Source organism: Puccinia triticina, chromosome 6A (genome assembly GCF_026914185.1).
Source record: "Puccinia triticina chromosome 6A, complete sequence".
In the NCBI taxonomy this organism is placed as follows: domain Eukaryota; kingdom Fungi; phylum Basidiomycota; class Pucciniomycetes; order Pucciniales; family Pucciniaceae; genus Puccinia; species Puccinia triticina.
The window spans coordinates 2,861,490-2,874,690 of record NC_070563.1 but is presented as its reverse complement, the minus strand read 5'-3'; the positions used below and the strand labels follow the sequence as shown (position 1 = coordinate 2,874,690).

At 44.9% G+C, this 13,201-nt stretch overlaps 2 protein-coding genes across 2 annotated transcripts; one reads left to right on the top strand and one right to left on the bottom strand.

The window, feature by feature from the left end:
* Positions 1-2,643: 2,643 nt before the first annotated feature.
* PtA15_6A369 (uncharacterized protein) lies at positions 2,644-3,517 on the top strand (the record flags this gene model as incomplete). The annotated part of the gene is made up of 3 exons (XM_053170066.1): positions 2,644-2,755; positions 2,817-3,168; positions 3,502-3,517. 3 exons carry the CDS (start codon positions 2,644-2,646, stop codon positions 3,515-3,517), a joined length of 480 nt encoding a protein of 159 aa, XP_053021295.1.
* Positions 3,518-11,036: 7,519 nt separating this feature from the next.
* On the bottom strand, positions 11,037-12,352 carry PtA15_6A368 (uncharacterized protein; the record flags this gene model as incomplete). Its single annotated transcript, XM_053170065.1, has 5 exons — positions 11,037-11,291; positions 11,365-11,430; positions 11,496-12,019; positions 12,101-12,222; positions 12,318-12,352. 5 exons carry the CDS (start codon positions 12,350-12,352, stop codon positions 11,037-11,039), a joined length of 1,002 nt encoding a protein of 333 aa, XP_053021294.1.
* Between the last annotated feature and the right edge of the window lie 849 nt (positions 12,353-13,201).

Here is a 13,201-nt window from a genome sequence, read left to right as displayed (position 1 = left end):
CGATCAGGAGAAATGTGACTACACAGGATCACCTCCCACTGGCGCCGGCAAGATTGAGGAATTACTCGATACGTGAGTACTCCAATGCTTTCTTTCCTCATCATGCCTTATCCAAACGATATCAAGAAAGAACAAGAAATAACTCATGCACGTGTTTACATTTATGCAGGAATGCCCCCTGCCCAGGCATGGCTGGAAAGTGCAAAGGCAAAGTGTACTGGCAGGCCTGTGAAGACACTTCAATCCGATTCGACTTTCACACCAGCGGCTGGGCTCTCCTCCGACACCATGGGTTCCATGACCATCCATGGCTTGGTATTCCACACCACACCGTCCCTTCAAGACAATGAAATCAAATGAGTACCAAGAGCGCAAAGATTACCAATCAACTAGCGAGTTAACATACAACTCTTTTGGCTACAAAACTGTTGTACGTTGTCCTTCCCAACTTGGCCAACCAAATAACGATCTCAATTGGAGAACTTGAAGTGTGGCGAACAGCGCTCGCAAATGCTTGAGTAGAGACCCGGACAAGGATGTTGTTGTTCATATGTGACTCGACATAGGTGGAGCCAAACAGTCCAGGCTTGAGGGCCAACCAGTTTTAAGTGAGCATCACCGTGAGCCGTAGATTGCAAGGTACTACATGCTTCCGACTTTGTGATGGTTCTACCTAGCGACAAAGTCCCATTATCAGAAATCCTATCGACCTCTTAGCTGACTATGAGGCATTTACCCGTGGATCCTCAATCCATCCTGGTTGTCTCGAAACTAGCGAGATGTCATCTGGTCCGCATGAGAAGATGTCCCTCTGTCCAAGCTTGTTTAACGAATCGATGAACTCTGGCGGTCAGATGCAATTGTAGAGAGGACAGGCATCAGTATCGCATACAAGAGGTAGATCAGCTGAGAACAATCAGACATACAAGTTGACTCACTGGTGAACGTGGCAACACTAGCTAGACGGGCTTGAAGTGGCGTCTCATAATGACAAAGTTGACGAACTGCGACGTCGGTTTCCCAAGATTAAGAGATGGATTGACTGGTGGACCGTGGCCGACATCGAGGCCATCCTGTTCCCGAGCCAAAGGACTATGTTGAAAGACAATCCCAATGCCGATGCTGCTCTCCCTTCCTCAACTAATGCTCAGGAGAGCATGCACCGAGTTTATTACATGTTCAGGTATGATTTTTTTTTCTGAGCCCGCTGCTCATACATAGAACTGAATCGATTACAATTAAACTTCTCACAGTGCGGGCAAGAAGTCCATCTTGATTGGAATGATCGAGCTGTATGCTTTTGTCAAAGCATTAGAGAAAGACTACCAGTGTGTCATGCGTGGAATGCCAATTGAGTATGGGACCCAGCTCAAAAAACAGATCGATGTCTCTCAGTCTCTTGGGTGGTCTAAACCAACGAAGCGTCGGAAAAACGAAGCCAACGATGGCCGGCCTCCTGATACAACTGCGGAACTCCTAGACGAGAACCCACGTAAGCGGACGAAAGCTGGCAGGCCTCCAAACTCACGCAATGTTGATCGTCACCCGATGCACACTTATGTGTCCTATGGTACTTCAGCTGATCCCCGAAAGCAAAATCGATGTTGGCTTGTTGCTGCTTTAGAATCACTGTATGCGGTATACAGTCCAGTTTGGCTGATGGAACCGCCAAAAAATAACGGCAGCTTATTCTCATTGCTTATCAAACATTTCAACTCGAGGTCAACATGGGAGCTCACACAAAGCTCAGCAATCCGCTCAATACTCACTCGTGGTTCAAACAGCCTCTTCGATGCGGCACAGGCACTTCACCCACAGTCCTTTGTATCTGGTTCATTTGCTTCCCTCGATTTCTTTATGGAAATCCTTTTGGATCCCAAGACAAACTCGTCAAAAGCTTTGCGACAACTTTTCTTGACTATCGAAAACCGTGAACTCACCTGTGCCTTACATCCTACCGAAACCCCAATCAATCATCCTCGATCCAACCGCGAATTGATTGTCCTGAAGATTCAGCGGTCAATGTTTGTAGGAAACAATCTCAGTTGCGCGAACTTAGCCGGACTGGTGATCAAGTGGTCGACTGATGGGCTCGACGGGGTTTCAGGTCTGCAATGTCAACATAACACAAAACCTACAAATCGCAAGAAGAAGTCAAGCAAGGCAGTTCCCCCTCCGGCGCCCTGTCCGCCTTTATCCGAAAAATCTAGGCTCCAGTTTTTAGCTGGGAAGGCCCCGGTGCATCTTTACTTTCATGTTGATCTGGCGGAGGAAGTCGATCGGTCGAGGCAGCAGGAATTCCTTTCAGAAATCGACTGGCCTTTCAAGCTGATGTTACCTGGCGAAGAATACACCCTGATTTCGCGGGGATTTTGGGACGGATCACACTACTGGGGCAAGGTCTTGCGACATGTGAATGGTATCACGGCGGTGTGGATGCACGACAACCTTCTGAACAAGGGGATTGCTACCATGGTTGATGGGAGCCCGGGAAGTATTAGTGGAGCTCAGCCGCACACAAGTTGGGCCATCTATTCTTGCAAATGGAACACCCCTGAAACCAGCTTTGTGAATCTTGGCATCAACAACCTGAAGCGCGACAACACTCACATTGGATCCAAAGCAAGCATCCCTTTTGTTGGCATGGGTGCCGTCATCCAATCAACATATCACTTGGCAATGCCAATTCCTCAGAATGACGGCAGGGAAGCGGCGCACAAGGACAATCAAGCCAATGGCAAAGATACTCAGCCAAGTAAGTCAATTAATGCAATTCTTCTTATCTTACTTCTCATCTTACTGAATTTTCCTATTAGGACCCGGAGATGATTTACAGGTCTTAACTCCAAATCCGACGAGCTTGAAGATCAAAATTCGCGTCCCGGTGGAAGCTGGATCACAGGCCCCCAACACTGCTGGTCCGGCGCAAAAAACTAAGCAGACCAAGAAGAAGCAGCAAGGAATCGAAGATGATGCCTGCCTCTCAGATGGAAGTCCGGTCAAAACGGCTTTGAACAATTCCTCCTTTCTAGCAGTCGGCTTACCTGCTACTTTCCCAACGGTCAAGCCACAACGACCCAAGCCTGTCCGTCCGACTCAACAGCAGATCGTCCAAGCAGCAAGAGATTTGGCCCAGGCTAGCGAAACCGCTTCAAACCCGACCTCCAAGTGTGGCAGGCAAATCAAGGTTCCTGCACCGCGTCCCTCCCAGGCAGCTCCAGTGAAAGGCAACGACTCGGATGATACAACCTCGGAGAAGAAGCCTCCTGCCAAGCGTGGCAGGCCAAAGAAGGTTCCAGTGCCGCGTACCTCGGTCACTTTTCAGCCAGCTCCGTTGACTGACGCCGACTACAATCGTATGCTTGCGTGTTCAAGGGCCAACTGGGATGAGCGTTGCATTTCTGCTGGGGAAACAAGCTTTGGTTATACAATGGGCATCTCAGCCCCAGCCTCGTCTTTGGAGGCAAACACCTCAACTGATTGCGTGAAACGACAATCCAGAAGGGGGAAGAAGTAGATGTTTTGTTTTTCCTTCCTACTACGATTTTGTTTCCCCTTTTCTGCTGATTTTGTGGCCTTCCTGGCTCTTTTTACTCGCTTTTTTTTTCTGACCTTTGTCTCTCTCTGTCATGTCGCGTTTTTTTGCCTCCCCTGGCGCCTTCTCAAGCTTCCTTCCTTTTTCTGCATTTTGCCCGCTTTTTTGGTTTTTTGCAGTGTGTTGTACACTGCACAATTGTCTTTGCCTTAATTTTTTTCTCTTTTTTGCATTGTGTTTTTTGCAGTCAATGTTTTTTGTAAGTTTAGGTAGGTGTAAAAATGTTTTTTCACTGTAATATATATAATTTTACATTGTAATTTTTTGCATTGAGTTGACCATGTGAGAATTACTTTGGAAAATCCAGTGTCACATAGCTCAGTCGCACTTTTACATTAATTATTTCACATAGCCTGTTTTTACAGAGGACCACTTTTTGTGTGGTGTTTGCAAAATTAATTGATTTGCACGGTTTGAGCAATTTTGCATTGACCATATTTTGCATTCTCTACACAATGTAAAGAACAATTTGTAAAATTCTACATCCCCTTATTCTACTCCTCAACCCAGGATTGCCCCGGGATGAGGAGTATCGGTTGTGCTGCGGCAAGTCTGAGAGATGTCTGTGACATCTATGTCACAACAAGAGCTTCCTTATGCTCAATCCAAACAATCATTCCAAATCTTCTACATATGCATGCCAGCAAGCTATGAGGACTGTTTATTTTTTTCCTGCAAGATGAAAAGAAAATTACACTTTTCTTGATGTGGAAAAACAATGGAACACCAGAGTTCCTTTCTAGTCCGACCTTGTTATATCTGTCTGGCTCTACTCTACTGTATTGGATTCCAATCTTTGACCACTTGCAGAGAAACAAGGCTCATCGCGAACAGTGTGAATATCAGATCATTGAGTGGGGATGAGGCCACATTAGCTGAGCTCTATGGACACTCCAACGGCACTGGAGGACTGGAGGACTTCCTGTCAATCTGGGAGCTCAGATTTTTCCAGATTTTGCGGGGAAATCTGGGCTTGATCGTCCCAAATCCTAGATCTGCCTAGATTGCCTTGCAAAATCTGGGAAAATCTGGGTTTCCAGATTGGCGGGAAGTCCTCCACTTCCTGTTGCAATCTGGGAGAAATCTGAGAGCCTCCCAGAGTCTCAAAGCCTAAATTTCCCTGCAACGTTTGGCTCAGATCTGGGTCTGGAAGGGGTTCCCAGATTGACGGGAAGTCCTCCACTGAGTCATACTTTCATGGCACGGTCTAATCCAATGAAGCCTTGGAAGAGCTGTCCATAGTCCCCATAACACATGTGTAGTCCAAAAATTCCCCTAAAATGTATGATTTTCCCAAGTGCCTAAAAGAAAAAAAATACAATTTCCAATCCGTGAAGGGCTCTATATTAGTGATTTTTGGGAGAATAGTGTACCTATCCCCAAAAGATTGTAGCTTCATCTTTTTTAATGTCCCAAGCTCTGTTCTTGGATCATTATAAAAAATAGGTTTTTTATCACGGGCAGACTCACAGCTCTTTCAAAAGAGAAAGACAATTGAACTACAGTAAATCATTATATGCACTTTTTTATTTGTGTTTTTGGTGAACCTGAAGCTACAAATAAGACCAAGAAGTAGCTAACTGCAAAGAAATTAGAAGCAAGCTTTGTATTTCCCATCAGAAAATAATGTTGGGCAAGCACAATAGGGGGTTTCAAACCACCTCCAGGAAGTCATCCAGGTTAGACTTTCCATGAAAAAAACACATCCTGGAACGTCCTGCAGACCTGGATTCCTGGACAGAAAGACCCTCCAGGAGGTCCAGGAAACCACATGAAACCCAGTCCAAAAAAAAAATCCAACCCATCTTTGACCTCAGCCCCAAATTTCAAACAGAACTGGACCCTCGGGATATTTTGTTTATCACATTTTTGCCTTTGCCCTGCCAAACCCTAACTTATCCAAGTCCTGGATGTGGGTACGCTTTGGCGCCTCCACTGGAGGTACCGGTATTGTTGCTGTTCACCAAGCTTCAATGCACAGTCACTGTGCAAAAAACAACTGTTGAATTCTTGGCCAACACTACAACAGCTGTTACACAGGAGAATCTTGCATGTTGACTGGTGCCAGTTGCACAAGTTTTTCTTGCAGTGCAAGCAAGACTGGAATATTCAAGCTGATTGAACTAGTGCTATACTGGAGAGAATATGCATATTTGCATTGATGGCAGATTTGTGCGGAAGAAAGGGCAAGTTGAATTCATAGTTGTTAAGGCAGATGGGCAGTGTGGTGAGGTTCCACAAGGAGGTGGAAACTCTTGACCACTTTGAGACCCCGGTCGTAAGAGAAGAAACTCCTGGAAAAAACCCCACTTCATTTTCTGGAAGTGATTCCTGGGTCATATTTCCTGGACTTTACCAAGTGGGGTCTCAGAATCTCAAGACTCAAACTCCAGGAGCCGGGATGTATTTTCTGGTAGGGGGATTTTTTTCTGGAAAATTGGACCTGCAAAAATTCCCGGTGGCAGTTTGGAAGCTCCTAATGCATGGATTATCAATTTTGAAATCCTCCAAGGAGTACATATTCACAGGTTTCAAAATTTTAAGAATTTGGGGAAACTTTCAGACTTTTGCTCGCCCACATGGAACCAGTTTTTCCAGGGTTGCGTGATTGTGTCTGTGAGAGTGTGGGGTCCTCAGGGTGGTTTAAGGTACACCACGGACAGTATGGCAGACCATAGGCAGCACAGGAGGTGGAAAGTGCTGTGTAGCTGCCCTTGGTGACAGTCCGTGAATCTTGAGCAGAAAAAGGATCAAAGAAAAGATATTGTGTGATGGTTGTTGTGACATGTACATAGTTCTTGACTGCGACAACTGTCATAGGTATATTTTAGATAGTTTATCTACATGATTTTCTTGCTCTGTAATAAAATCATCATTCCAACTGCAAGCTCCCACTCCAGAAATGGTGAGTGGATTTGTTTGAGATGACAGAGGGAATGGATACCCTTGGCAGAGGGGAAGGAATGAGAATCAGGGAAACACTCAGGAAATCAAGATCAGGATAAATAATGCTCAGAAAAGTGATGGTATCCCCCTTGGATCAGGATGGAATTGCATTGGGGACATTTTCCAAGCTCCGGAGGAACTTGCACTACAGTCAGGAGATGAGCAGCATGCATCCAACTCTCCTGTCTGACACATGTCTGCTACTAGACAACAAGATGCACAGACACAATCAAAAAAACCAACACTAGTGACTCCACAACCAGACAAACAAGGAGAAATGACATCTCAATGCAGGGATAATCTGCAGACACAACCAAAAAGAGAAAAGGAGCAGAGCAAGAGACAAAAGTAGAGTGAGAAAGAAAGAAACATAGCTAACAATAGTTTAATGAAACTGAAACCTATTCAATGGATGTGGAGGCAGAGTTTAAAACTTGAATATCATGATCATGATGGAGCCAAAGTCTAAACTTTGAATATCCTGGCCAAGGCAGAGTCTAAAGCTTGAATATCCTGGCAGAGGTGGAGGCAAATCTTGAGATCCCAATCCTGAAACAGCTTGAGGGTTGGTCTGCTATATCTACACCAAAGGTTGAATATGGCCACGTGTACCAGTCTGATCAACACCTCATTTATGGTGTTCAAAGTTGGTTTGCATAATTTTATGCATGCATAAATCATAAAATCATAAAAATATTTTGGTGTGGAAATTTTGTATTACATAATCAGATAGTCATATCCCCTGCAAAAAAGATTTTATGATTTTATGATTTATGCATGCATAAAATTATGCAAACCAACTTTGAACACCATAATTGCAAAACTTCAAAGGTTATTCAAATTTGATTAAATCAAAACATGAAGGAAGATAAATTCCGTTTGGATGTTGACAACCCTGGTTGTACTGAAAATTTTGAAAACTTTTTGAACTATATTCAAATCTTGGTGTTTTTTTTTTTTCCAAAATCCTGTTCAAATATACCAAGCAGTACCAGGAGCCAGAGAGCCTCTACCAAACGGCCTTATGTAGCATGTATCTAAATGACTTTATTTTCCAAAATTATTCTTATGTAAATCACCAGATATGTATTTATTATGTATATTTCTTGGGTTTTGGGTGTCCAAAAGACAAATGGGCCTCATGAAACACATATTTATTGTAGGAATTGTTGAAATTGTGAAACTTTTAGACCAAATGAAGGTGGAAACTAGCTCTTGGGTCAACGATGGGCCACTACGCTACGCTACGCTACGGGCCAATATCCGTTAGTGTATCCGTGGTTATTTGGCCAAACAATTGGGGTATTGTTATCCCCAATTATAGCCCAATACACTAACAGTTAGTGTATCTAAAGTTTCTCATTGAAGATCTTGGGTATTGTTATCCAGAATACACTCAAAATACACTAACAGGTAGTGTATTTATTTTGGATAACCAACATTTCCCTGAAAGTTAGTGTATCAGAGTTAGGATAACAATCTTCTGCACTACAGTATCTGTTATTTCATGGTTTTTAGCCTCTAGAAAATGATTCTCAAAACATCATGTCCCAGATTTATTTTTTTTGTAACACAAAACCAACTTTACTACCAAAAATATCAATACACTGAAAGTAATTTTATCATTAATTGCAGAGATAAACTGACAGTTATTGTATTTGTTATGAGGAACAACAACAGATAACAATCATGAAACTAGGATTTGGTTATTGTTAACCTGGCATATTTCAGCTACACTAACAATTCAATAACAGCCAAAAAGAATAACATCAAAAAGATGTATTGTTATTGCAATAAAATCAAGGATAACAGTATTATTTGTGTAGTGCAGTGGAAAAAACTAACAATACACTACACTAACAATACAGTTAGTGTATCAGCCCACCGTTGCTTGGGTTCAATTCTCACACAGGTAGGCCACATGCAGCTGCTTGTCAATTGCTGCCAAGAGCAGCATTGTATTTGTGGAGCTCACTCAATTTTTAAGAATATGCAACCATCAAAACCGGAAAAATCAAGAAATCATCCAACAATTAAAAGAGGGAATATGTTGGTGAGAGCCTCCAGGTTTTGATGCTTGCATAATAGGGGGTTTCAAAGTAGACCCGTGCGTGCATGCAGGTCACTTTGCATAACCCAGTTTTGCGGGGAGACTGCAAGTCGACGTTCAACATTTGAGTTGAATGCTGGCTTGCCTTGCCTTGCAAGTTGCATGCGTGGGTCTACTTTGAAACCCCTGAATATTCTACACATTAGAGGACCCCGGAAAGCCCCGACCAAGCCACCTCATGTAATTTTTGCTAATTCTGGGTTTTGGATACGTGGGGAAATTGGGTTTTTCCCAATTGAACCCAGTTTGGATATGTAGTGGAGGACTTCCTGCCAATCTGGAAACCCAGATTTTCCCAGATTGACGGGAAGTCCTCCAGTACATGAGCAGGAGTTTTTGGTAGAAGGCCCCAACGGGGCAAAATTAGACAAAAAAAGCCTTTTTTTGGCCAGGAATTGAACTCAAGACCTACATGGTTGGTTTTTCTTTCCAAGCAAGCCCAAAATATACCAACTACATTAGGAACATCTTGGAAGAACAAACCAATTTAGATACTTATTCAGTGATTTACATGAGGAGCATTTTGCAAAAAAATGTCCCCCAGATACGTGTTACATGAGGTGGCTTGGTAGGGGCTCTCCGGGGTCCTCACATTAGCCTTTGGAAGTCAAGTGTGAATGTGCATAATTATGTCCATGTGTATATCAATGCAAAGAGTCGGGCCTTGAAAATGACAGTTGAACTCCTTCCAGCTTAAGCAAGATTCAATAAGATTGGATTTAACAATTCATGACTAATGTTTGGCAATTGTTTGGTAATTTTTCCCGTGCTAATAGTGATGCATCTGGAAATCATCGTGAGAGTTAGTTGTCTTGGAACAGGGTGCCAGGTTGGTTTTGAAACTCAGGGCCTGTACCACACGAAATCTGTTTTTCCCGCGCAAGGAAAACAGCTTTCTTTTTTTCAATATTCAGTTTATCAAGAGGTAAAAACAGCCTCCCACAATCGTGTACCACAACTGCAGGCTTCCTGCACTGCTCTCCTGGCCCAAACTGTGTATGTACATACATAAATACATAACACATGGGTCCGGGGGGGATGGAAGGTCCTCAACACTAGACCAATACATTCATTGTGTATTGGTCCAAGATGAGAGGAGGTGGGCCCAAACCTCTCCCTTCCAATACAATGTATCGATCTGAGGAGAACACTCCCCTTCTTCCTCTTGGACCGATTGTATATCGGGCAGAGAGGAAGACGGGGAGGATTCCTCTCGGACCGATCCAATAGAGCGGTCCGAGAGGAAGGGGGAGAGAGCTACTCGATACATAGTATCGGTGGCAGAACCCTCTCTCTTCCTCTCCAGCCGATCTAGTTGTATCGGTCGGAGAGGAAGGAGAGAATTCCTCTCATACTGATAATATCAGTCTGGGAGGATAGACGGACCGACATGTTGGGTCGGTCCGAGGTGAGAGACGGACCAATACATATGTTGAATCGGTCCGAGATGAGAGAGAGACCGATACCCATGTTGCATCGGCCGAGGAGAGAGGCCCCGGTGTCTTGGTTGGAGGGGGCTCAGCAGAAGGAAAACACCTATGAGAAACAGGGTCAGACCTGTTTCTGGAAATTGATCGTTTTGAACGAAAAACGAGTTCTGGTTTCCCCCAAAAACAGGTGCTGTGGTACACGTTTTCGAGGGGAAACTGTTTTTCGTGAGGAAAGTCGTTTTCCGGCCGAAAAACAGCTTTTTGAGCCACTATGGTACAGGCCCTCAGGTTTGTAAGACATCTGATCAGTAACAACTCTCTCTGTGTTCATGTATGTGCTTGTGCTAATAATGATGTCAACGTTTCTTGGGACTCGGGGTCAATGAGAGTTCTCAAACTACAAAACGCTGAAAAAGAAAGGACAATGTGGTAAAGTACAACATAAGTACAAATGATTGAAGTGTGACAAGAACGATTCAAGTGAGCGTCATTAAAAAGTGAAAGATATGCTGCTATGTGTAGAGAGTGCTATGCAATGAAGACCCGAAACGACAAAAAGAAAAACGAACGAGGGTCCGATGAAGACAAATATACAACAAGGACCAGTTGAAGAGCGAAGAAGGAGTGTACTGAAACTGCAATCGTAAGATCCGAATGGGCTATGTATACAAGTATGGGTTGACATGAGAAAAATCCCCTTGAAAAAAAAACCAGTGAGACAATAGTGATTTACAGCTTATTTGCAAGACCAAGAGAGACGAAATGAAATAAGTGATCCAGATCTGGTGGTCACTAATCACAAGGATAAAGTGACTGGATAGGGCAAAGAAGTGAGGTAGTGGATCACACCGATGTCGCACGAAAAGCTTGGTCGGGAATCTATGATCGCTCCCACAATGTGGAACGAACTCGAGCGTGGCAATCGCAATGATGGGATTGAGACTGAATTGAAGGTTCAAATGAACGAGAGGTGAGCTGGAAGGCTCGAGGGAACCGCCGACGATACCTTGGTTGTGGCAGATGTTGGAGAGGTTGGGAGTGGGCTGGTCTGGATTGCGGGAGTTAGTTTGAGGTTCTCTAATGGGTTGCTGGGGCTGAGCTTCGGACCGTCTTGCAATCTCTCCAATATCCGCTGTTGGAATTTGTAACGAAGCAGGCTGACCCGAAGGTGAATTTCCCTCCGAGAGTCTCGCGGTGTAGTGATGGAAAGCTGCGCAGGCGATTGGATAGTCAGAATACTATGTTGCGGTGCGGATACTGGGGTGAGGGAGGATAAGACATACCAGGTGGCGCAAATGACCTGCGCTAAGCTTGCTCGGATCAGACGGCCAGAAGGAGGAAGAGGTCGGCTGAACAAATAACACAAAATCAGTGATGCAGTACATTAACAACAATAGTAATGAAGAAGTCGTACCGATGTGACGGGTGAGCTCAGTAGAGAAGATGTAGTCGAAGAACAATCGGAATCGCTGGATGCAGACTCGAATACAGCTTCACCATCATCACTGTAGAGGTCATCATCCACGTCGCTGTCCGAGTCATCGTCGTCATCATTATAGTCGTCGTCATCATCACTGTCGTCTTCGAAGCAAGACTTCGAGGCAATGCTGAAAGGGTCTTCGAGCTGAGCTCGGAGGGCAATGCGCTGTTCTCGGCTCAATTCCTCCAGTGAGAAGGGGGCAGGGGCGGTAGAGCTGGAGGGTAGCGTGCTAGGTGTAGTCGGGGCCAAGAGTTGGACCTCAACGATGTTTTCGCACAAGGTGTCTTCTGAGACCACCGGACCGACGTTGGAGAGGAATCGCATACTGATCACGCCGTTTGAAAGCGAAGAGTGAACGTAAGCCGGCGGTAGCTCGACATCGAGCGAGGCCGAGTTTCCGTCACTGGCTCGCAAGTCAAATAACGCATCGGTGTCCCGAGTATAACGGCCAGAGACCACTGAGATATGCAACGTGAAGGGAGCAGGGGTTCTGGTAAATAAAAATAGAGAAATTCTCGTGAATCACAAAAATGACTTACGGTTGAAGCGGATTTTCTCAGGAGATATGTGGAACGAAGTGCCAAGAGTCTTTCGGAGGTGAGAGATGGTAAAAGCACGATGCTCCGTTAGATTAAATATCTTGAATAATCTCGCATTGAGCCTGAACGAATAGGGCAAAAGGCAAACGGCAAGGAGTTAGGTCAGATGCAAACCGCACCGAGAGGTCGATGGAGGGAGGCCACCCAATAGACTCACGAGATGTGTAATTGAACGGGCAGTACCATTGGCATAGCAAATCAGTTCTCTGGGCAGGATGCGGTGGAGTTGTTAATGATGATCTTCAACGGGAGGGGTGAGGTGCAGGATAGGTGGACAGTGGTAGATTACTGGGGTTGATTGACCAATCAGAGCACTAGGACTACTTGACTTGCGAAGTTCTTAGAGGAGGCAGAATTTGCCTAGGTCGGTTAAGAAAATCCTGTTTTGAAAATCTGGACTGGGGTGGGCCGGGACGAAGAGGAGAAGCGGACGGTGCGTTCACTACGACAGATTTGAGCTGAGAGTTGTCCAGCCCAAATGGTTGGATGGCTAGTGGAGAGAGTATTCAAGCGAGGCTCGAGAAGAAGATTATGGATGCTAGAGGTGTCATAGAAAAAAGATTGGAGCGTCATAAGTACACGGCACGTAGGAACTCATGATGGAGTGTTGGATCATAAGCGGAATAAGGGCAGTGCAACGGCTGGCTGGTTGGAAAGATGGCCAAGGCTGCTACGTACATTGAGTTACTACGGTCGAGGATCAGGTAATACTCAATGGAAGAACTCAAGAAAGCAGGCGAGAAGCCAGGACAGCAAATAGGCACTGAGACCGGAGCGCTCAGGTGGTGTGGGTGTAGGAATACCAAGGGAGCCTGTGGCCCGAGCACTCAAGAGGGTGGATGGGCGTTGAGGTACAAGGGAGGTTCCTTGAAGGGAACTCGACTGTGTAGCTTGGACGTGCTGGAATGGGTCAAGGGAGATGGGGAAAAATAGTTGGGAATGGGATCAAGACGAATGAAAGTGCTTTGAAGGAAAAATGCTTACAGAATTGAACAAATAGTCTGCTCAGAGGAAAACCACTGCTTGCTGAGGACGTGCCGG